Source organism: Acipenser ruthenus, chromosome 11 (assembly GCF_902713425.1).
Source record: "Acipenser ruthenus chromosome 11, fAciRut3.2 maternal haplotype, whole genome shotgun sequence".
NCBI lineage: Eukaryota > Metazoa > Chordata > Actinopteri > Acipenseriformes > Acipenseridae > Acipenser > Acipenser ruthenus.
The window spans coordinates 43653106-43679533 of NC_081199.1; the positions used below are offsets into that span (position 1 = coordinate 43653106).

Below are 26428 nucleotides of genomic sequence, written 5' to 3' on the forward strand. Positions count from 1 at the left end.
TATTGACTTTATAATACAGCTCAGTTACTCTGTAATGGGTTTCAGTCAATTCATATATTTTTCAATTGGACTTGTAACGTGAAGGTGCCAATACTTGTGTCATAAACTACTTGAACTTGCTTAAGTGCTTTTGTTTTTCTTATAAAGGTTGTTTGCTAAACTACCTGAAGTTGTGTATTTTGGTCTTTGTCATATTAGTTAGTGGCTAATGTTCACTAAATGCTTTCTTTAGTGAGATGATATTTAGTATTGGGTTCCAATGCCTTTGTCTGTGACTGTGTATCTCAATTTGAAGTTTGGATGTGGGCATAAGATATCAAATTATAAGAGGAAAAAAAAACATTATGCCTAAAATCTAAACAATATTTTATTTATTGCAATTATATAGCATTTTTTATACAAAAGCATTGCAAAGCACTGTACAGTACATAGCAGAAAAAAGAACAAACCACAATGCATTTGTATAGCATTTGTATAGCATACAACTGCCACAGTCAGACCATTTAAATAACATTTAAATAACAGTATACACATAATACAAAAGCAGCAATTTTAAAGTTACATTAAAACCCACTAAGATAAGAAAGCCATTTTATAAAAGTGCGTTTTTAGTCTTGACTTGAAAACTGTAACGGTCTCAGCTTCCCTGACAAACAAAGTCAGAGCAATATTGGCCACCATGAAACTTGAATCTTTTTTTTTAATTCAAATCAATTCTGCAAATTACAACCATTTAACAAACTGAATTACAGTTGCAGTAATTAGATTCTTATCACTGTAATTACTGCAAATTATTGGGAGCAATTCATTATCCCCAGCAAGATCCAAATCTGAATTGCAACACAGAATGTGAAAGATCATTGAGATACACAACACTGTTGGAAATGTTCCCTGTAAGGAAGGTCCACACCAGTACTCCAGAATGGGTTTCTGTGTTCAGTAGAATCGGTGGAGAGAGCCTTTCTTATGAAATCCATAGAACAAATCAACAGAATGCAAAGGTGCTGCAGTACTATCCTATCATGTTATGGGAGATGCAGTTTTCGCATTAGTTCTGTATTTCATAGAATTTAGCACTAAGAAGAATCTGGGTCATATCTAACCTAAAGAGCTTTGTCTGAGCCAAAGAAATCAACAGGAACTTTATTTCTGGTTCTGTTTCTACTAAAGCTGTCATCTTAATGAAGTTGTCATCCTAATGAAGGCTGATATGAGCTGTAGAAACTGAACTGTACAGCTGTAGAAACTGAACTGTACAGCTGTAGAAATGGAAAACATTTACAGCTGTGTTTCAATCAAAGGTAAGTACTGATTTTTAACAGAATCAGCACAAGTCACTATTCTAAACAGGGTCATGACTGATGTGTTATATTCAAAGCCAGTTTTTATTTCCTGTTTCAGTATCGCGGTACTCCAGCCCACGGCTGACTCCGAGGCTCAGTCGAAAGCGAGCCCTTTCCATCTCGCCCCTCTCCGATGCCAGCATTGACCTCCAGACCATGATCCGCACCTCGCCCAACTCCCTGGTGGCCTATATCAACAACTCCAGGAGCAGCTCTGCAGCCAGCGGCTCGTATGGGCATCTTTCTGCTGGTGGAATCAGGTACATCTGGGATTCAGAGGGACTGCCGTCAGCCATCCCGCTGAAGGAACTTAGCATAGAACTGGAAATCACAATACCAGAGATTTGAATTCGGAAATCACAATGCGAGATATTTGAATTCTGAAATTAGAATACCATATTTGAATTCCGAAATCAGAATATCAGATATTTGAATTCTGAATCAGAATACCAGAGATTGGTATGGTCTACGATGATTTGCCTTATAGTGTCTCACATCAAGGAGGCTGTAATTGTTGTTAACTTTAAACAATTAACTAAAACTTAATCAATCAATCAATCAATCAATCTTTATTTTATATAGCGCCTTTCATAGTGGAGCACCATCACAAAGTGCTTTACAAGATGCAGTAACAACAAGAAAATCCATAATGCTTTAAATACAGAGAAATGCATAATACATGATATACAGTAAAAAAAAAAGCATAATACATTAAATACAGTGAAAATGCATAATACATGATATACAGTAATACCTACATAATCTTAAAAGCATTAAGTGCTTCCTCATTATTTCAATATCAGAATTACACTTGAAAAACATTGAAGACACTGAATTACAATTTACTCTCAACATGGTCTAACTGTGAATTACCCAAACATTTCAATATATCTTAAAAGCATCCTGCTGCGCACACACACACACACACACACATATATATATATATATATATATATATATATATATATATATATATATTCTCCATCTTTGTTTCTTGTATCCCTCCTCAGCCCTGCGTTTGCTTTTCCCCACCCCATCAATCCCATGGCGTACCAGCAGATTCTGAACCAGCAGAGAGGCTTGAGCTCCGCGTTCGGGCACACCCCGCCTCTCATCCAACCGTCTCCCTCGTTTGTAACGCGGCAGCACATGACGGGAATCTCCTGCCTTCCAACCCCTGCACACAACAACAACAACAGCAGCACCTCCGACTCAAACCAGGTGAGTGACACAGTACCCTGCTTCATTCAAAACAAACAGAGCTGCTCAGCCTACAGTGCAGCTTCAGCAAGCATACAGCGCAACACACGTCTGTACCTGTATGTGTTGTGCATCTTTAAAACAGTCTCCACTGGAACAAGGTATTCAAAAATAACCACTTATTTGTGGTAGAATAAATATGTCCATGCATTCTGTTTTTTGACCTAGCATTTAAAAGAGACCCAGCGTTTCTATTCAATAGAAACCAACACACTGGCAGCATTTGGCTATTTGAGAAAGTATTTGAAGTTTTACAGTGTGCACAAGTGGGAAGCTTGTATTACTACTGGGATAGTTACTGCCATACTGACCTCACTTTCAGGATTTCTTATGCAGCAGGACATCAGATGGATATCAAATATTTTATTCCAACATGCCAGTGTTTCATGCTGCATACAATACGTTTTCTATATGCCCCACAGTGTAAACTGCTTAGTCTCTGTGGTGAGTTTTCACATTTATTATAAGTTCACAAAAGGGCAATTATGCAGCATCAAAGCATAATATTGGTGTTGGTCCCAGTCCAATGTTTTAAAATGTGTTCTATGTGTAGAACGCCAGTGGCGAGTCAGCAGTCAGCAGCACCGTGAACCCGATGATAACCAAGCGATCCAAGGTGAAGACAGAGGGGGAGGGAGCAAGGCCAGCCTCACCTGGCACTCAGGTAATGGGGCACAGTGCATCCAAGATGAAGACAGAGGGGGAGGGAGCAATGCCAGCCTCCCCTGGCACTCAGGTAATGGGGCACAGTGCATCCAAGATGAAGACAGAGGGGGAGGGAGCAATGCCAGCCTCCCCTGGCACTCAGGTAATGGGGCACAGTGCTGAGTTGTGGACAAGCAAAGGGGTGTATAGCTGTACTGCCTGGCTATTCAGAGACTGCATGCTGGAGCTCTGTGGTCTTATATTGTCCAAAGCAACTTCATTAGGCTGCACTAAGCTGTTACAAGCATCAGGTTTACTGTGCTATACCTGCAGCCTAACTATTTACTGTGCTATTTATTTACTGTGCAATACCTGCAGCCTAACTATTTACTGTGCTATACCTGCAGTCTATTTATTTACTGTGCTATACCTGCAGTCTAACTATTTACTGTGCTTTCACAGCTGAATGGTTGATGGTGGTGCCTGTCCAATAGGACTGATTGTCAATCTCTGGTCAGCATCATTTCTTATAAGTCTGGTGTCATAGAAGAGATTTCAAATCATGACCAATTCCTATCAATCTGTAAATGATCCTGCAAAACAAAGCAACTGCAGTAGTTCAACAGAGGAGCTGTTTTTAGACCAGGTACACAAGCAGGTTTGTAAAAATTTTCAAGAAGAGTGCGCCTGGATGTGTACATTACCTTATCCATAGAGAATCGCTTTGTAATACCACCAATTGCACAATAGTTGACCCTAGGGAGACTCAGAGTCCTCTGACCCCCTTTTCTGAACCACATACAGAAAAACTCCCAGTGATAAGAGCTTTGTATTCATTCATTCATTCATTTTTTTTCCAGCACTGTATAAACAGTGTCAAGGCACTTCATTTTAATGAAATATTGCCCAGTGTTATTGTCATCTGAGTTTGTTTTTGACAAATTCCCTGTTCCTCTCCGGTTCAGAGGCAGGTCTCCGCATGATACATGGAGATGGCAGTGAGTGCAATCACCTAGGGGCCGGGAGGATTGATGAAGATAGCGGATCAGGGAAAGATAAACATGCTGCAGTCAGCACGTTCAGGGCCAAGCGCTGCGTCTCTGGAGCACGGAGCTTAGGAGCACGTCAACAATTATGGAAACCGCTCCTTCTGAAAACAATTTTACAAACCTCAGGGGCAGGGCTCTTTCAAGGCAGCTTTTTTTTTTTGTCCAAGACATCTAAGAAATGTTATCGTATCAGGACTGTATGCCGTTTCCACTGGGGCAAAAATCATTTCATTTAATCACTGGCCGTATCACAGGGAATGTGTTTTGTTTTGTTTATTAGGCATTAAATACTTTTGGTTTTCTCTTTCCAAATACTGTATTCAGAGCTGAAATCTCCATCTGTTTGGCCAGAATGGAGGGTTCGGTTAAGATAAAAAATATTTCACAAGAAGAATGTTTTATACTTCACGCTTAGGAACACAAATCAAAAGAAATGAAATACGGGAATGTGTTAATGCGAGATAAGAGAGCAAACATAGTTAATTCTGTGTGTGTGTGTGTGTGTGTGTGTCTATATACAATATATATATATATATATATATATATATATATATATATATATATATATATATATATTTTAGCTCAAAGAGCCAGCTGCCCAACATTTCGATATATATATATATATATATGTGTATATACAGACGTGCTCAAATTTGTTGGTACCCTTACAGCTCATTGAAATAATGTTTCATTCCTCCTGAAAAGTGATGAAATTAAAAGCTATTTTATCATGTATACTTGCATGCCTTTGGTATGTCATAGAATAAAGCAAAGAAGCTGTGAAAAGAGATGAATTATTGCTTATTCTACAAAGATATTCTAAAATGACACATTTGTTGGTACCCCTTAGAAAAGATAATAAATAATTGAATTATAGTGATATTTCAAACTAATTTGTTTCTTTAATTAGTATCACACATGTCTCCAATCTTGTAATCAGTCATTCAGCCTATTTAAATGGAGAAAAGTAGTCACTGTGCTGTTTGGTATCATTGTGTGCACCACACTGAACATGGACCAGAGAAAGCAAAGGAGAGAGTTGTCTGAGGAGATCAGAAAGAAAATAATAGACAAGCATGGTAAAGGTAAAGGCTACAAGACCATCTCCAAGTAGCTTGATGTTCCTGTGACAACAGTTGCAAATATTATTAAGAAGTTTAAGGTCCATGGAACTATAGCCAACCTCCCTGGGCGCGGCCGCAAGAGGAAAATCAACCCCAGATTGAACAGAAGGATAGTGCGAATGGTAGAAAAAGAACCAAGGATAACTGCCAAAGAGATACAAGCTGAACTCCAAGGTAAAGGTACGTCAGTTTCTGATCGCACCATCCGTCGCTTTTTGAGCGAAAGTGGAAGAAGACCCAGGAGGACTCCACTTTTGAAAGAAAAACATAAAAAAGCCAGACTGGAATTTGCCAAAATGCATATTGACAAGCCACAATCCTTCTGGGAGAATGTCCTTTGGACAGATGAGTCAAAACTGGAGCTTTTTGGCAAGTCACATCAGCTCTATGTTCACAGACAAAAAAATGAAGCTTTCAAAGAAAAGAACACCATACCTACAGTGAAACATGGAGGAGGCTCGGTTATGTTTTGGGGCTGCTTTGCTGCGCCTGGCACAGGGTGCCTTGAATCTGTGCAGGGCACAATGAAATCTCAAGACTATCAAGGCATTCTGGAGTGAAACGTACTGCCCAGTGTCAGTCTCAGTCGCAGGTCATGGGTCCTCCAACAGGATAATGACCCAAAACACACAGCTAAAAGCACCCAAGAATGGATAAGAATAAAACATTGGACTATTCTGAAGTGGCCTTCTATGAGTCCTGATCTGAATCCTATCGAACATCTATGGAAAGAGCTGAAACTTGCAGTCTGGAGAAGGCACCCATCAAACCTGAGACAGTTGGAGCAATTTGCTCAGGAAGAGCGGGCCAAACTACCTGTTAACAGGTGCAGAAGTCTCATTGAGAGCTACAGAAAACGTTTGATTGCAGTGATTGCCTCTAAAGGTTGTGCAACAACATATTATGTTAGCGGTCCCATCATTTTTGTCCATGCCATTTTCATTTGTTTTATTATTTACAATATTATGTTGAATAAAAAATCAAAAGCAAAGTCTGATTTCTATTAAATATGGAATAAACAATGGTGGATGCCAATTACTTTTGTCAGTTTCAAGTTATTTCAGAGAAAATTGTGCATTCTTCGTTTTTTGTGGAGGGGTACCAACAAATTTGAGCATGTCTGTATATATATATATATATATATATATATATATATATATATATATATATATATATATATATATATATATATATATATATATTTCTGTGTTTCTTACACATTCTTATTTATTTATTAATTTCTTTATTCATTCCTTTTTTTTACACAGGATCATCTGGCTGGAATCGTGGGTCTCACAGAAGATTTAGATAAGGACGAGTGTAAACAGGAGCCGGAAGTTATATATGAGACAAACTGCCACTGGGAGGGCTGCACCAAGGAGTATGATACTCAGGACCAGCTTGTGCATGTAAGAATATATCCATGATACATGACCTCACCCTGCCAGCTGCACCATCAGTGGTCTTTGTTTCAGGACCTTCCTGTGTCCTGTATCTCAGAAGATCATTTTACAATGGGTTCCGTTCACACTCGTTTTATCCCCGTAGTCTCAGACTTGGGAACTGTTTTACTAATCTTTCCCACAAGTGCAAAAGTTTGCACAACTTTTGTTGTATTGGGGCACAAGGAACAAATCAAAATGATAATTTCAATCTTCATCCCTCTGTCCAGTAGTGATCATTTCCCATTTTAATTAGCTTCATTTGAACCCTTAACTGAACAGAGCCTGGACTGGATTCAGAAGTGCTGGATGGAAGCCCAGTCAGTCACCTCTTTCTTTGTTCAGTGACAGACACCAGGTCAAAAGCAGCTGCATGCACAAGTTTGTTTTTAGCCTTGTGGATTTTTTGGTGTAATGAGGTTCGTGATAGTAGGACTAGAACAGTGCAGTGCAGCTGCATGGGAAGTCAGTGTGACCCATGAACTGGGTATCCATGACAACACTGACCTTTAACACAGGTGGCCCTGTAAATGGATCTGCTATTACATTTTGTTTTCAGAAGCTGTCTGGTTAAGGAGTATGTTTCACTTTTGAGACTGACAAGCCCTGTGTATCAGGAACTGCAACGTTTGAACTCTGAACTTAAGGAGGCCTGTATCGAATTCCTCAGAGCGTGCACACACGCGATGAGCATATCCTTGTGATCATATTCATGTGAGCGTGAAAACACACAATGAGCATATCCATGTGAACGTGCACACACGTCATGATCATACCCATGAGAGCGTGCACACATGCAATGATCATATCCATGTGAGCGTGCACACACGCGATGATCATATCCATGTGATCATATCCATGTGAGCGTGCACACACGCGATGATCATATCCATGTGATCATATCCATGTGAGCGTGCACACACGCGATGATCATATCCATTTGAGCGTGCACACACGTCATGATCATACCCATGAGAGCGTGCACACATGCAATGATCATATCCATGTGAGCGTGCACACACGCGATGATCATATCCATGTGATCATACCCATGAGAGCGTGCACACATGCGATGATCATATCCATGTGATCATATCCATGTGAGCGTGCACACACGCGATGATCATATCCATGTGAGCAAGCACACATACGATGAGCATATCCATGACAGCGTGCACACACGTCATGATCATACCCATGAGAGCGTGCACACATGCAATGATCATATCCATGTGAGCGTGCACACACGCGATGATCATATCCATGTGATCATATCCATGTGAGCGTGCACACACGCGATGATCATATCCATGTGATCATATCCATGTGAGCGTGCACACACGCGATGATCATATCCATTTGAGCGTGCACACACGTCATGATCATACCCATGAGAGCGTGCACACATGCAATGATCATATCCATGTGAGCGTGCACACACGCGATGATCATATCCATGTGATCATACCCATGAGAGCGTGCACACATGCGATGATCATATCCATGTGATCATATCCATGTGAGCGTGCACACACGCGATGATCATATCCATGTGAGCAAGCACACATACGATGAGCATATCCATGACAGCGTGCACACACGCAATGATCAAATCCATGTGATCATATCCATGTGATCATATCCATGTGAGCATGCACACACGCAATGAGCATATCCATGTGAGCATGCACACATGCAATGAGCATACCCATGTGATCATATCCATATGTTAAGGCAAATTCCAGTTTCAATGCGAGCAAGTAAAAACAAGTTTCAGGCTTTCCTGTTATTGTCTTCTCTGTTTTCAGAGCAATTAGGAGGATTAAGGTTAGTGCAGGGCTGGTGTGATGTATTACTGGTACCATGTGATGTATGACAGGGGGGAAAGCAGATTAACAACCAGCTGTGGTTTTCACAATCACAGTCAAAACAATAATTATGGTAACAATAATAATAATTTTTAGTAAAATGTTCAGAAAATAGCCACATAGTGGCACTTTTCACATAGTTTAGCAATAATAGTAATGACAATAACAACAAGGAAATCATGAGAAAAAAGCTTGCATACGTTTCACACAATGTACTGAAGCACTCATCCTGGGCACCAGGCGTGGCTCATTGAGAACCTCTCACTGCACTCTACATGTAGCTGCCTCTGGGACATACAGACTGGTACCCAGGCCCACCCCCTTATTGAATATCGAGACAAGAGCATTACAATTAACACCAAAAAAAGCAAATAATACACTGTGCACTTTCCTCTAATTCTCTTGTTTTAAGGCTTTATTTTGTATATATTAAGTGTGGAGTGTGGAGTTTGCAGTGTGGAGTAGTGGTTAGGGCTCTGGACTCTTGACCGGAGGGTCATGGGTTCAATCCCCGGTGGGGACACTGCTGCTGTACCCTTGAGCAAGGTACTTTACCTAGATTGCTCCAGTTAAAACCCAACTGTATAAATGGGTAATTGTATGTAAAAAAACAATAATGTGATATCTTGTAAGTCGCCCTGGATAAGGGCGTCTGCTAAGAAATAAATTATTATTATTATATAATTTTGTGACGTTTCGCTGAAAGACAAAATCTCCAGCAGACCCTGGTGTTGCACTCATTGCTGATCCAAGCCAGGCGCCCTGACTCACTGCCTTTCTATTTTTGTCCCCCCTCCCCTCCTCGTCCTCAACGTGTGTGATTGTGATCTCGCAGCACATTAATAACGAGCACATCCACGGGGAGAAGAAGGAGTTTGTGTGCCGCTGGGAGGAGTGCTCCCGGGAGCAGAAGCCCTTCAAGGCGCAGTACATGCTGGTGGTGCATGTCAGGAGACACACAGGGGAGAAACCACACAAGTGTACAGTGAGTTACCTACACTGAGAATCACAGCCCATCAGCAGGGCTATCCACACACATGCACAGTGAGTTACCTGCACTGAGAATCACAGCCCATCAGCAGGGCTATCCACACACATGCACAGTGAGTTACCTACACTGAGAATCACAGCCCATCAGCAGGGCTATCCACACACATGCACAGTGAGTTACCTACACTGAGAATCACAGCCCATCAGCAGGGCTATCCACACACATGCACAGTGAGTTACCTACACTGAGAATCACAGCCCATCAGCAGGGCTATCCACACACATGCACAGTGAGTTACCTACACTGAGAATCACAGCCCATCAGCAGGGCTATCCACACACATGCACAGTGAGTTACCTACACTGAGAATCACAGCCCATCAGCAGGGCTATCCACACACATGCACAGTGAGTTACCTACACTGAGAATCACAGCCCATCAGCAGGGCTATCCACACACATGTACAGTGAGTTACCTACACTGAGAATCACAGCCCAATCAGCTATCCCTACGGGGGACGCACAACAAATGAAGTCATATTATTAGTTTTGTTAGTTTGTCTCATACAGTATTGTATTTTATACATGATTGAAATGTATTATATAGATAGATAGATTCACTATAATATATGCAGTATTCATACAGCAGCCAGAGTAGTCATACAGGAGTCACACAGCTGTGACTGACAGACCTATAGAGACCAGCCCGCCCCTGCTCACTGTTGGGCTGCTTGTTTGTTTGTTTTTCTCTTTTAGTTTGAGGGCTGTTGCAAAGCCTACTCCCGACTGGAGAATTTAAAGACTCACCTGAGATCCCACACTGGAGAGAAGCCGTATGTCTGTGAACACGAGGGCTGCAATAAAGCCTTCTCTAACGCCTCGGACAGAGCCAAGCACCAGAACAGGACCCACTCCAATGAGGTGCAAACACAGTCGGGGGGGGGAAATACTGCAGCATTGCTTGTGACATTAACATGAAGGGAGGGTAAGGGTGGCTGGTCCAGTAGCGTTGTAAAGCTGTACAGGTTGCTCTGGAGCTTTTACTTCATGTGGAGCTCTTCTGTGTAGTTTCCATTATTGTTATTCAGGGTTCGGTAAATGTTTTAAGAGTTCCATTTGATCTGCAAAATAGTGTGCACCCGTGCCCAGTGTAGTATCAATGCCTTACTGTGTGTGATCCAAATGAACCCGACTGCATCTGCTTGCAACCAGACAAAACAACCAGTCCATTAACAGCTGACTCATTCATTCATCTGCAAAGAGCTCATTACACCCATTACTTTCACTTATCCAAGAACAGGAATACTGTCGTTTAGTCTCAGCACAAACAAGCTGACAATGCACTTATTGCTACATGAGCTTTACTAAAACTTAAAAAAAACATTTTTAATAAAAAAACATCCTTGCAGCAATGAGTCATCTCCTGCTCGATTAGCACATAGTCTAATAAGACCGTTGCCAGCTCATCTTTACATTTGTATTTATTTTTATATTTGATAGGAAAGACATATCAGTGCATCTCCTCTCGCAGTACAGAGAATGAAGAGCAGGTTACACCAGGCTGCATGGTAACCACGAATTCCATTCGAATCAAACCCACACCCTGGAGGCACACAGACCTCCTGCAGGTTCAGAATACATTACCAGGCATGGAAAAGCTTCCTAATCCCTAAGTGTACAGGTGGTCTGCGTTGCCAGTGGAGCCATCATCAGCGTCCTTGCTAATTACCCCAGTGCAGCTCATGCATTTTGCCGGAATCATCTGTTGCCGGTTGAGGGACTCTGGATGTTTTTTACTGTCAGCAGGTATAATCAGCCCAAGCAGCAGCCCACCACCCCATCTTCCATTTACAAATGCATCATGAAATATGTTCCAGCTGTATGAAGCACTTCTAGCGCAGTGTGCCTGAGTTGAGAGTAAGGGACGCAAGTGATGGAAGGATGCACCAGACAATCTAAATGCTCTGCCAGTCCCAGTACCGCATTCACCTATTAAAAGACTGTTTGCATTCACTCACACTCCAAGACCTATTGAAAGAATGGAAATGTTTCACACCAACTATTCCACTATTTAAAAAAAAAATGGAATAATGCACACTGGCTGTTATACATTTATAAACGGCTTGGGATTTGTCTTGCTTTCTTTAATTCAAGTGCCTCTAGGTGAGATACTGTAGATGCACAGTATATTCACCATGCATTTCTTCCACAGAAACCCTATGTGTGTAAGATCCCAGGCTGCACAAAGAGGTACACAGACCCCAGCTCCCTGAGGAAGCATGTAAAGACCGTACATGGGCCTGAAGCTCACGTCACAAAGAAACAGAGAAACGAAGCCCTCCACCGGCCTCAGCCGCCAAGGGAGAACGGAGCAAACGAGGCCAATGCCAAACAGAGTGGCAGGGGCTTGGAGGATAACAGCTCAACTAAAGGCATGGAGGACTGCTTACAAGTCAAACCCATTAAAACAGAGAACTCTGTGGTAAGAATCAACCCCAGCAACTGTAGTTAGTTGTGATATTTTAATGCTAGGCAGCTTCTGAACTGAACCATTGTCCTTTCTGAGCTTTAATAATCAAAAAACGGAAGTCTGCATTTAAAACTAGGTTATGCAAGAAATAGCTAGCTCCAAGGGGAGAGGGTCATCATTTTGCACCTCACTATTCTGAGAATTTATAGCAGTGACTGAAATAGACTGCAGGTTTGGGTTTTTTAGCAAATTTAGCTCATGCAAAAATGTTGCACTCCCTTGTAACCACAAACCTTTTATTTGTTCTCAAACACACACCAGTCAGGCCTTGGTTCATTTGTTTCGTGGAGGGTTTTGCTTTCATTTCTCACCTTACCGCTAGAACAGAATGGTTTGAGTGGTGATTTTTAAATCTGGTTTTAACAGTGATAAATCAAACTTCGGTGCAATGCGGAGTCTGGACATGAACCAGCGACCCCACTGCTTCCAAGCCAGTATCTCCTAAGCACTGTCAGGAATGGGAACTGCAGTGGCGCTGGTTCATACCAGCTTACAATGTTGTGAGCTTAAGACATTGTGATGACAACCTGTTGATGTGATGCTACACCAGCGCCTGTGCAAACCTGACCTATCTCTCCTCTCTGTCCAGTCTACTAACCCGTGTTTCTTTGTCTACTGTGTCAATGTCTCTTTTTCTCTTTCTTTGTACATTCCTTAAGGACAGCCATTACTAAGGTGAGCATAGCCCTCATTTAACTACCGAAAGGTTATGGAAACCATCACCCATGCACATCTCATAACAATCACTAGAATAATGTTAAGAAAGTACAGGAAATAGTGGGCCCTCTTCACAGAACCTTTCAGTTGCGTTTCACTTATTTTTCATGTGCTTTGAAACAAGAGAATAAACTGCAAGCTGTCTTGAGAAACAGTTGAGAAACATGAATAAGTCTGGGGATCAATTCCCCTTCGCCATTCTAATTACTGTAGCCTTCATCTTTATCTTAAAACTTGAACCACCTGAATTATTCATGAAATAGATTTCAGTATAATGAAAACATGTTTTGCATGTTAACACAAGCACAGTCTTGTTTCAACAAGACACCCTGAAGAGTAATAACATTACCAAGCATGCTAGAAAACTCTTTAGCTGTGTAGAGACTTTCTAACCCTTCTGCTGTCTGATCGTTTTACACCTTGTTTGGCGTTCTGTCCCTTTGTACTGTATGTGAAGCAATGTGTACAACAGGCTACTGTTACTTGAGTCATGATGTCATGTTTGCCTTTTTCCAGCCAAATAATTTTTTTTTTGTTCGACCATTAAATGAATGCTTCCTAGATTACTAAACCATTAAAGGAACATGTTTTTTTTTTAATCGCTATGTTCACTGAATTAATATAAATTAGATGCAGAAGAATACTTTGAACCATTACTTTCATGGCAGTCGTTTCTAAGCTACGTGACTTACTGCAGGAACGGTTTCTATCAGATGGTTTAGTTCACAGGTCCGCCACTGAGGTGGGGATCTGTACTTTTGCAGCTTTTCTAATGGGGGAATCGTTGTATGTGGTGAGAGATTGAGACTAGCAGCTGCAGACAGTTTAATTGTTCATAAGAGCCAGCAGCTCACAGAGAACCCCATGGCATGCACTGGGAAGACAAGCGCTGACTGAGAAAACATTCAGCTGCTGCAGTTCAAGCCTGTAAATAAGTCAAGCGGTACATTGAACAGCAAAGTTAGAAAGACCCAAAATACTGCAACTACTAAACTGAGGTAGATAGGAATGATACAGCAGCCCCCTTTGTTCTAATGCAAAGTGTGCTGCTGCTATACGAGTGTTCTGCAGCAGCAGGCTTCACCTCTATAACCTTGTACTGTAATGCAGCTCCACAGCCCACAGTGCAGACCGGTAGTAACAATGTGTTTCTGTTTGCTCCGTTCACCCCAGATGTATCAGTCCAGCCCAGGTGGTCAGTCGTCATGCAGCAGTGAGCCGTCCCCGCTTGGCAGCACCACCAACAATGACAGTGGAGTAGAGATGCACATGAACCGTGGAGGTAGCCTGGGAGACCTGGCTGCACTGGACGACCCCCCCATCGGGGACTCCACTGTTTCCTCTGGGTCCTCGACGGTCGGCCTTCAGCTGCGCAAAAACATGTCCGCCACACACAGACTTGAACAACTCAAGAGGGAGAAACTAAAGACGGTGAGGGATTCTTGTTCCTGGGCCAGCCCAGCACCTCAAGCCAGAAACACCAAGCTGCCTCCCATACCAGCGATCGGTAAGCACAAGCATGAGATAAAACTAAACTATTAAAGATAACACTGGTTTCAGTTCTTTCATATCTAAAATCCTTATCACACCCTTGAGCAGTCAGCATTGATCTCTTACAAAAGAGTGTGTGTATTTAATGAAAATCTCTTTAAAAATGCTTACGAGAGATTTCCTGAATCCTAAAAGTTGTGCTTTTTTGTATTTTAGGTTCTTTACTGGAGAGTTCAAGTATTGGTGGACCCACGGCTATGCTACCCAACCAGAGACTGAATGAACTGTCCACCAGTAATGTCACTGTGCTCAATCAGCTGAACGAACGCAGAGACAGCACCACGAGTACCATCAGTTCTACCTACACCGTCAGCCGGAGATCTTCAGGCATCTCACCCTGCTATTCCAGCCGCCGTTCCAGTGAGGCCTCCCAGTTCGGGAGTCGTCTGAACAACATCAGCTCAGCAGACTCCTACGATCCAATCTCCACGGATATGTCTCGGCGATCAAGTGAGGCGAGTCTGAGTGGGGGAATACCAAGCCTCCTGAATCTCACCCCTGCCCAGCAGTACAGGCTAAAGGCTAAATACGCCGCTGCAACTGGGGGAGCTCCACCCACTCCTCTACCCAACATGGACCGCATGGGTCTCAGGACAAGGATGCCTCTGTTTGGGGATGTATACGAGTCTGCAGCTGCTCCCATGCATCCCCCTACTGTGCCACGACGATGCAGTGACACTGGCTACGCTGTGTCCAGTATGATGCTGCAGGAAGTGCCGGGCAACATCAACAGACGTGCAAGTGACCCTGTACGGAGGCCAGCTGTTGATCTTCTGTCTCTCCCAAGGGTTCAACGCTTTAACAGTACAAACAGCATAAACCCGCTCCCCCGGCCAATGGAGAGACGCAACCTCAGTCTGCAGAACTACACCCGCTCAGATGGCAGCCTGCACCGACATGCTTTCTGCTCCCGGCCGCCAAGCATCACTGAGAACGTTGCTATGGAGACGATGTCTGGTGACTTGGACAGTCAGGCTCCAGAGGATGACATCATGCTTCCAGATGACGTAGTGCAGTACATTAAATCTCAGAACAGAGGACCTGTGGAGCAGGACACCAGCTCCACAGACTACAGCAGCCAGGTACTGGGCTTCCAAGGAAATGAGAATGTGCCGCAGCAACATCAGCATCAGTTTTACGGCCAGCGGAGAATGGCCATGGTTGATGCAAACATGAATCAGCCAGGACAAATAATGGCACAGTGCCAAATGAGCCCAGGGAACCAGCAACAGTTCCACACTTCTCCGATTATGAATAAAAATAACATGCCTGTCCAGTGGAATGAAGTCAGCTCAGGTACTGTTGATGTCCTACCAAGTCAGACAAAGCAGCCGTTTGCCAGAGGGAACTTAGCGGTTGTGCTGCAGAAGCAAAACTTTGGTCAGTATCAGAACATTGATGCCAGCCAACAAACCATGCAAATGAATCAAAATAATGCACACATAGCACAGCAGAGTTTCACGCCAAGGAACACAGACTTAAATACCCAAAGGATGAACTACATGCAGCAAAGGCAGCAGCAGCTTAACTTAAATGAGCAAATGAGCCCGCAGCGGGGGTATAATCTGAACAATGCAATGCTCAGTCCGAGTGCTGCAAGTGTAAACACAGGCCAGCTGCCATCAAGCAGCAATATACCAGGCAGCTCTGCACCCATGATGACCAGTAACAGCAGAGGACCCGCAGTGCAGAATTACAGCTCTCAGTCTGGGGTGGGTCAAAGCCACCTCGCCCCCCCTAATCATCACGAAGGTTACTGTCCCACCCAGCAGAATTTCAACAGTCCCTCCCAACCCACCATGATGAACTCAAGTTTCAGCCACGGCATGATGCAACCTGGTCCACCTCCAGGACCTGGCCCATCCAACAGGCAACGTGAGGCTCTGAGCTCCATGCAGCAGCAGCAGGCTTTTATAAGAAGTCCACAGTCCATCCATGGCATGAGTCCCGGCCACGCCACTTCAGAAGCAAGCCCCAAAAGGCTGCCTAACATGGCTCAGTCCCAGGCCCACCAGTGCACTAATGGCAGCCAGGAAAGCAGCCTGATGTTTTATTCAGGACAGATTCACATGTATGAGCACAATGGAAACCTCGACGCAGGGATTTCCTGTGCAAGGCAGCAGCAGGTGCCACAGCAGTGTTCCTCTGATATAAAGGTTCCCAGCATGCCTTCCCCAGGAGTCAACCAGGTTTCAAGCACAGTCGACTCCCAGGGCATGGAGCACGCTCAGATAGGCTTTGATGCCATGATGGATGACGGAGATCAATCCAGCCTGATGTCAGGAACCCTCAGCCCCAGTATCCTCCAGAACCTCTCCCAGAGCTCCTCCCGGCTCACAACTCCTCGCAGCTCTCTGACGCTGCCTTCCATGCCTGCTGGGATAACCAACATGGCTATCGGAGACATGAGCTCCATGTTGACAGCGCTGGCTGAGGAAAGCAAATTTCTTAACCTGTTGTCTTAACGCCGGGTCAAAAAGAAACAAAAAGACAGACATTCATGCTCTTTGGAATCCTGTCTTTGATAACCATTTCAAGTACTGTGTCCTGTTTATTTGTGGAAATGACGTAACACTGCTTTTGCTGTGGGCAGAGCAGACTCAGCTTACAGTAGTAAGTTAGCACATCAAAGTGTGTCGTTTGCGAATGACTATTTTTCCGGGGTCTTCTCCAAAAGCACTGACCCATGCTGGATTCGACACGAGAAAAACAACATGTGCATCTCTCCTTGTAAACTAGGGAATTAGGATTATTTGTGTTTGTTTGTTTTCTGTAATTAATGTATTATGCAAATGAAAGTGTTACTGTACCTATTAGTCAATAAGGAATCTAAACTGGCAACATGTTTTTATGTCACATCAAAAGCCATTATTTACAAACATTTTGACAAAGACGTCTTGCCTAAACTTAGATCTCACCGCATTGCATTTCCGTAAACATATTGCCGAACTTACATTGATATTCAAGAAACCGGTATGACAAGTGCCTTGCTATACTGTATATTTCTGTCTGGTGGTAAGAGCACACTGATAGAAGGCATTTAGAATGCTTTTTTTTTTTTTTTTACGAATTTATTTGATAAACTATTTAAAAGGTAAAATGACCTAAATGATGTCATGGATGATGATTCTGGCTTGATTGTCATCTTGTATATATAACTGTTGCATTTTCTTCCCCAGACAGAGGGCTTTGTTTGGGTTACTTTAGCCATCCCCACAACTATGTCACTTCAGTTTACCTTCTAGGGTTAAATGCCTGTCAGTAAATTACAAATCAAGACTGGAAATGTATTTAACAGTGTTCTGATGAAAAAGACGAGTACGCTATTGGTCAGTCTGCAGAGATTACAGTGAGCAAGTACCGCAGAGTGTGCCGTCGACCATTAGGGAATGCTCTGCCCTTCAACAAGACAGCACTAGAGAAACTTCTGTCTAAAAAACAATATCAATTCTGTTTTATTCACCAGAGTTCAAAATAACCTTTTATACACTCTTAACAGCACATATGTAGTGTGCTAAATATGTATATATCTTTTGTACATTTTATAAAATACAATAACATTTTTTTTTTACTTATCTTGTCTGTACTGAGTCTTTTCAAACCACGTCCCTTTTTCCCCTTTGGGGTACAAGTACGCTTAATTATGTTGGGTCTCCAGTAAGTCCTATCCACTAAATAAACAGAGTGATGTATTGATTTACAAGCATTAGAAAATCAAACTTCATTTTAGATGCTGTAGAATTTGCAAACCATGTGTGTTTTCAATGTGCATAACAAGTGTCCCAGTGTACAAATGGTATCAATGAGGAAATGACTTATTTAAATATACAATTCTGGTATTTACATATCCGTTGACTTTATTATGAAAGCTAAATGTTTAAAATATACATCAATACAAAATATACTGAAAATGTCAGTTGAATCTGCTTACTACAGTTAAAATATTTCCACTAAGCACAATGGACCCTACTTCCCCTGTGATTGAGAAACATGTATTTTCTTTGCAGCTTCAATTCCACTCTCTTCACCAATGGGATGCTCTATCTTCACTTCTTTAGATCAGGTCAGATTATTTTAGGTCACTGTGCCTCCCTTGAGTTCATTGTGTAGATTTGAATGAAATCGTTTATGGTCTCGGCTCTTTCATGAAGCAGATGAAAAAGGATACTACAAAAACACAGAACACATGCACTAAGCACTTTCTAAAGTTAGCCCCTGCGTTGTCCAAAATTAACAGTGGCAGATTGGCCCCAGGGAAATAGTTTCAGAAACCACATAAAACAGACCACTCGCAGTGGTAAGAGGCCCTGGAACTCAGCTACGAATCTGAGAAAAGAACACATGATTGTATAGCTGATTGCTTTTGCCACTGGAATCCCTTATTCTTTCTGAGGAAAGAGCAGGCAGGAAGAATAGCCCTGGGATAAGGAGAATAGAAGAAACAGTTAGAGTGAGCGAATGTACTTGTTTGAATAACTGACACACTGTAATTAGACAGGGATGCCAGTAAACAGCGGCACTTTAAGGTTTCCGAATGTAAATCATGTTTTTACCCATGTTGATACAGCATTATGCAGTCATGCCTCGGGTACCAGTCTCCTTCCTCCTGTTTCTTCACCTCAGGGTTGTTACTGTGCTCTTCTCTCCTGTTTTGAATCATTGTTTGATGAAACCTTCCTCGCTCACTCTTACCACCCTCCACCAGCAATAGCCAACAGCTGTACATAAACAGCAGCTGACAGAGAACTACTTCAGGATATAAAACAAAAAGGATTTACAGAAACACAGCTCAACCTGGGCTCTGCTCTCACAGTTTGTGGACGTCAGCAGTGACTCACGAGCGACTTGCTTTCCTTGTCTCTGCTGCTAGTGTGTGTTATTCTCTTAGTCAGTTCATTTTTTGTCTTCACAATTTCTTAAACATCAAACATTCACATTGGAGAGGCATCATAAATGAAGCCTCTTTTCTACATTGACTCCTGGAAAACTCTTTTCATGCATTGTGATTAATCCTTACACTAGGGGGTTCAGTAGCCTGCCTTAGACAGGACTGTTTGTGTTGTACATGATCACTCCTACACAGCATGTCCGTGGATGCAGACCCCTACCTGTTAGGACATCAGGAGATTCAGACTCAGCGTTGACCTATTTTATTTACAGATCAACCATCACAAAATGTTTTTTAAATGACTTCAAATGGAATACAATAGGAATTACATCAGGGAACATTATTATTACTATTGAATCCTCTAGTTATTCTGATAATAAATCTGTATATAGTATATATTTCCATTTGCAGTCATTTTCTTAAAGTGATACCAGTAGAAAATGTTTCAGGACATTAAGGAGGTGCTGGAGAGCTAAAATGACAGTCACTAATCCACATGTTTTAATGCAGCCACCCCCCTATATCAGCTATTCATACACACCCTTTAATTTCATCACAGACAGACACTGGCCTTTTTATTAGGACGTATATAGGAAATGTATTTAAAACAATCCAGTTATACTGTGCCCTTTGATCACCAGAGGCAGCTCATCCTAATAAATAAGAACACAAGTGCACTCTTCCACTTGTGCATTGTTGGCCTTTATTGCATTGCTGAATCAGAATTAACATCAAAGCATTTCAAAGCACAATAAGGACTATTGAGTTCATTGAGTTCTGACCTCGGTCACGCTGCGGGAAGAGCCTGCCGTGAGTATGAGATCCTTTGATTTATTCCCACAACTGTATAACTTCAACATGTATCTGCTGGGAATTAGCACTCAGTACACTACGGTCCTTGAACACCACCAGATACTCTGTGACCTTTGACCCTGGAAGCTGAAGCCATTACCAGGAAAGCTCATTACGAGATGGGGGTCCCCTTGACATTGGCTTCCAAGTTGTTAAGCGATGTCATGCTTTATTTTGGGATCTTGTTTGAAGCTCACTGAAACACAGAAATACACTCGCTTTCAACCATGTAATAGGCAGCTAATTGGATGGCTGTTAGTAAGCGATTGGCTGTGTAACAGTAGCGTCCTTCCTTCTGTTGTGATCATTGCAGTGAATGTGTTCCTCACAGGACAGTGGCCCAAAGAACCTCCAAAATGCTTAGCATTGTATTTGTAACATTTTCTTCTACAGATGCTTGACTAAGAGGCCTTTTTTGAACTACTCTTCCCCGGCAACTTAGTTATTTCTTGCTAATTTTGTAATGTATCCCCTTCGGTCACAATTTTGTTATTTCATTTTTAGAAATGTTAAAACAATTTGTGTGAACTCTATGGAGTTTTTCCAAAACTTTGGAAAAAAACAACAGATACATTGATAGGAAACTTGACAGGGTACAATTATACATGCAGGACTGAAGGGGACATGTTGCTGATTTTCATTTAAAGGCCAAAAATATCGGTATCGGTACTATAAAAAAAAAATAAAAAAAGAAATGCTGAATTCAGTCTTGGATATACAAAAAAGAAGACGCGTCTGGGTGGTGATGGTCTCCTCCTTCGTCGTGCTGTTAGGTCTTTATCAATCAGCTTTTTTTCAGCTTGCTATCTGAACCACTGCTTTGGCGCTAAGCAGGGTCGACGCAGTCTTCCTCCGTGACATTGAAGTTTGACACCCACATCTGTGCAAACGTTGTTATTCAACGGCATCTCTGTCCATTAAAATACACGGCGAGGTGTGAATGGCAGGCTCGCTGACCCAGTCGGGATAACATCTTGTGGGTCTCGAACCGGAGATCCTGTCATTTTAGACAAGGAGATAAATTACTACACTGCTCCGAGCGAGCTGTGGAGAGCACCCCTGGTCCTCTTTGCACTTCACTGCTCTCCTCAAGTTAATTGCTTATAAAATAAAACATTAAGGCATTAACATTTTGACTGTGCATTATTACATTTGTCATCCAGTAATAAGAGTGAATCTACATAGAAAATTGCATGGTGCAATGTGAAAGGAGGCCATCCTGTTTGTTATGGATAGCATTTGCAAGTTGTGGCTGTGCTGATGAATCATGCTGTAAGAATCTTGATAGCTCATTCATTTTTATTATGATGTGCGAGGCAAATTCTATAGGATTCTAGCTGTCTTTGTACACAGGAAGACTACAGTAATGTATGAATCAATTTGAATTCCCAATCAAAACCGAGCTTTCCTGTCAGGAGCTTACTGAAATATAATATACATAGATTAGCAATATTTTTGCTGTTCCATTTGAGCAGCACTAGAAAATCCCATTTGGAACAGATTCATTTTTTTTCTAAAAAGAACATGCACAGATCATGTATGTCATTGTAAACTAGGGCAGGGATGGTGGTAATATACAACTGTAGGAACAATACTGATTTCTTCTTTGTTATTTTCTGAGCGTGGCTAGTATTGTCATGACCGCAGTCACTAACAGTGAGAGTTTGATCACCAGTGCTTTATACTTTAGTATAGCACTATATTAATTAAAAGGATTAGGAAAGTTGACTTGCATGTGTCATACAGCGTTATGCAAATCTTCTCAAAACTGCTACTGATAGGAATAGGAGCTGTTACTACCCTAAGAGATATACTGTATACAGACCAATAAGAGCTGTGAAACTCTCAGATCTCATGATTTCAAAAAAGACAACTGTAGGTCCATCCATAAGAGAATAAAGCTACAAATGCAGCCGTGCTGGGAGTAAAGTATCTTATGCATTAGCTGTGATCATTTGCTTGGTTGGGGCTGAATGTGGAGATTATTTTTGGGGGATGGGGAATCAGGTCAAAAGGGTTTAGAATCATATCTGGATTTCAAGGACAATACTGAAATCTAACGGGCCAAATTCTTAACAAGGGCAGAGGAAACCATAGTTACACAGCGATTCAGCTTCACAGGAAGAATTGATCCAAGATGCAGCAAAACAAATAAGGTTCATAAAGAGATTTGAGTCAATACTGGGACTGAAATCTCATATTTATATGCATGTCATGTTGGTTTATGAAGAATTCTGCACATACAAAGATTAATTCTGAAACTGAACGCAGTAGGGCAGCAGTGTGGAGTAGTGGTTAGGGCTCTGGACTCTTGACCGGAGGGTTGTGGGTTCAAGCCCCAGTGGGGGACACTGCTGTTGTACCCTTGAGCAAGGTACTTTACCTAGATTGCTCCAATAAAAACCCAACTGTATAAATGGGTAATTGTATGTAAAAAATAATGTGATATCTGTATAATGTGAAATCTTGTAACAATTGCCCTGGATAAGGGCGTCTGCTAAGAAATAAATAATAATAATAATAATAATAATAATAATAATAATAAAAGGAAATGCATGCACATGATTTAAGGAGTGGTTAACATGTAGAAAACAGAAAGTAGTGATTAGAGGAGAAACCTCAAAATGGAGCGAGGTAACCAGTGGTGTACCACAGGGATCAGTATTAGGTCCTCTGCTATTACTAATCTACATTAATGACTTAGATTCTGGTATAGTAAGCAAACTTGTTAAATTGCAGATGACACAAAAATAGGAGGCGTGGCAAACACTGTTGCAGCAGCAAAGGTCATTCAAAATTATCTAGACAGCATTCAGAAATGGGCAGACACATGGCAAATGACATTTAATAGAGAAAAGTGTAAGGTACTGCATGCAGACAATAAAAATGTGCATTATAAATATCATATGGGAGATACTGAAATTGAAGAAGGAATCTATGAAAAAGACCTAGGAGTTTATGTTGACTCAGAAATGGCTTCATCTAGACAATGTGGGGAAGCTATAAAAAAAGGCCAGCAAGATACTTGGTTATATTGTGAAAAGTGTTGAATTTAAATCAAGGACCAGGGGTCACAAATGGAGATTAGGTAAAGGGGCATTCAGAACAGAAAATAGGAGGCACTTTTTACACAGAATTGTGAGGGTCTGGAACCAGCTCCCCAGTAATGTTGTTGAAGCTGACACCCTGGGATCCTTCAAGAAGCTGCTTGATGAGATTCTGGGATCAATAAGCTACTAACAACCAAACGAGCAAGATAGGCCGAATGGCCTCCTCTCATTTGTAAACTTTCTTATGTTCTTATGTTCTTACTTATACAGTGTTACACAGGGGCATATATTAACTCCAGTTATTATTATTTTTTTACATAGTTAATTAAAGACCAGAGGAAACTCCTTAAAAGATCAATTCAAATATAGCATACTAGCATTCCACATCAAGACGAGTTTCCTCACCTTACTCACCAGTATAATCTGCAAGGATCGCCTTTCCAGGGAGTACAAGTTACTGAGTACAACCTACAAAACCTTAAGTCAATGTACTGGGCCTTCCCAAGATTCTCCCTGCTCTTGAAACAAAGCAAAAGTTAATGGAGATGTAATGATAGCACGCGTGAGCATTGTTTTAACATTAGCAGAGAAGGTGTTGAATATTTACAAACTGGCAACCAAGGTGCAATCAGTTAACCTCTGGAGCTGGGATGCAAGGTGTATTAACAACTAATGGGAAAGTCCTGCTGACTTGTGAGTGAATCGCTATAATGAGATGGCCACAGCAAACCAGCAACCATGAGTATTAGCATAAAGTAAGTATGGGGCCTTATGCCTTTATCTAGTTGAATATTAATGCTTAGCAATGCACGTACTGTACTACTGCGGTCTTGATCAAAAGCTGGTATGAGTCTTCAGGGTTGTGTTATTAGCCACATATAAATGGTCTAATTTGCATCATCCAAAATGTTAATGCGTGCAGTTCTGGGGATAAAAGCAAAGTGCATGTACAGAACCGTATAGCATATAGAGGCAACTCATTGAGCAAATGAGGGGTATTTTGTTTTTAACACTCAAATAGGAAATACTTGGGTCACATTATTCTAGCCTGCACCTCCCCCTCCCAACATGCCTTTGCTGCGGTGCATGTGTGTGAGGATTTTTAATTTTTTTTTGTCTTCATACGTTACTGTTTTATGAGGAATTTTAAATCAAATCAAATGTCTTGGTGAGATTTGGATTTACCAGAAATCGACTCCAGCTGCTTGCAAACAATGCCCATCTGTAGCACAGTGCATTGGCAGCGATGACAGCCCCTATCCATTTGGAATGGCTGTAGACCCTCATGCAGGAAGTCATATTCATTTGAACAAACAGCAAAACAGCCCTTCGGCATCCAATCAGCGCTGCCTACAAGCCCTCATCCTCTTGTATTTGATCAACACATGGGTCTGTGAGCCAAGAGCACAGGCTATCTGTTTGCTCAGGAGTCTGTCAAAACACACTAAGGATGGCGGCTGTTTCCTTACAACTACATTTACAGCACTCGTTCCTGGGCTGATTCCTTCTATAAAGGCATTCAATCTTATAGTGGTAGTGACTAACTCACAAGGTATGTAAATAACACAGGTTCACCAGTTTTCCAAGCTGGCTTGCAAAGTTAGCAAAATCTGCTGTCTGGATACATATTGCTTCTGTTCCATTCTCTATTGTGCAGGGATGGAACAGAAGCAACACGTAACATCCTATTTATTAAAAATGCACAGAATAGCCTACAATATATTTAGCATTGTGACGGATATGCACAGTAGAATTGTATTTAGTAAGATATAACAATGTGTATGTCGAAACCTTTGTATGAACATGCACATACTTCTCATTTATTAAATCACACCCAAGCATTTATACTAAAAACAGGTAACATTACATTACGGATAATATCCATGATCTCAGCTCAAAGGGATTGCTGGGCACAGCGTAATCCACTTACACTAGCATTTTAAACCAAGATGAATTGTGCTACCTTGGTGTTAATAGTATTAGCACTCTAATGAACTAATCATGCATACATATTCATGAGTTGTTTCCATGCAAAATAACATCTGTGTTGAAATAAATTGCCATCTGCTTTCACTACTTTGCCTCATTTCCTTCTCTTTCATTTACCAGTGAAGTACAACATTATTAAATATATGTGTTATGCTCATTAATATCAGAGGTGCTGAATAGGGTACTGCTGGAGCCCAGTGACTTACAGCACCAGTAGGAGTAGGGCTGAATCATATCTATCACTGTGACCCTTTAAGAGCCCTATATGCTGTCCCCTTCATGTATTTATATTGGACCACTTTCCTATACACGTCAAAATATGTTACATTCAAAATATACAGTAGCACAAGACCTTATGTAACTACAGGTACATGGTGCAAGGCAATGTAGTTATTTGTGATTACAATGCATCTATACTACTGAAGGTATGATCCGGTATGAGACATATTGAAAGGTGCACACGTGTACAATTGAGTGGTATATATTTGAAAAGTGTATCAGGTTGTGAAGCTGATATTAAGTGTTAAGGAAGGGAAATGGTGTGTGTGAAGGGCATATGAATGTGTTACATAGTGTATGCTAAAAAATATAGAGTGACCGTCTTCCAACACAAACATGTTCAATTCACATGGCCAGTCAGCTACCTAAACCGATACACACAATCACCTGCAGAGTCAGTCTCAGAACCCCATGGAAAAACAATGACTGTATTTATTGATCAGTGAGGAGAAACACTTGTCCCCGCTCTGCCAGGAGCTAAAGAAGACATCACTGCATCCATGACTCCTGCAGCGCTCCTTAGAGGAACCCTCTGTCCAATGGCTTTCAGTTCAATCCGGGACACTGTCTTGCCTCCCAGCAGTTTCTCAGCTTTTAGCACTTCAGATGTGTCAAACTTCCATATTTCAGGTGGTAAAACATTCCGGCATCCCCCAGCGTGCAACTCTCCTTGAGGCTGCAAAATAGACCGAAAATACAAAATAACCCTCTCAGCGGATCTCAGAGCAGGAGCAGGCATCACTATCGTTTGGTAATTCTAGACTCTAAATGCTTCTGAAATCTCAGCATTCAACTCTTCTATACACAGGGTCCAGAGGTCTTCAGTCTCGGCTGTTAATCTGACTCGTGTT

At 41.7% G+C, this 26428-nt stretch overlaps 1 protein-coding gene across 3 annotated transcripts in view; it reads left to right on the forward strand.

Annotated features, from left to right (window-relative positions):
* The window catches only part of LOC117426943 (zinc finger protein GLI2), a 101304-nt gene extending 83210 nt beyond the window's left edge, over nucleotides 1-18094 (forward strand). For all 3 annotated transcript variants that reach the window (XM_034045200.3, XM_059034088.1, XM_034045201.3), the window contains 9 exons: nucleotides 1402-1603; nucleotides 2354-2564; nucleotides 3157-3267; nucleotides 6690-6830; nucleotides 9567-9716; nucleotides 10478-10642; nucleotides 11934-12203; nucleotides 14142-14475; nucleotides 14676-18094. In XM_034045200.3, coding sequence (XP_033901091.3) covers nucleotides 1402-1603; nucleotides 2354-2564; nucleotides 3157-3267; nucleotides 6690-6830; nucleotides 9567-9716; nucleotides 10478-10642; nucleotides 11934-12203; nucleotides 14142-14475; nucleotides 14676-16984 — 3893 coding nt within the window. In that variant the 3' untranslated portion in view covers nucleotides 16985-18094. The remainder of the gene's footprint in view (nucleotides 1-1401; nucleotides 1604-2353; nucleotides 2565-3156; nucleotides 3268-6689; nucleotides 6831-9566; nucleotides 9717-10477; nucleotides 10643-11933; nucleotides 12204-14141; nucleotides 14476-14675) is intronic.
* Nucleotides 18095-26428: the final 8334 nt, after the last annotated feature.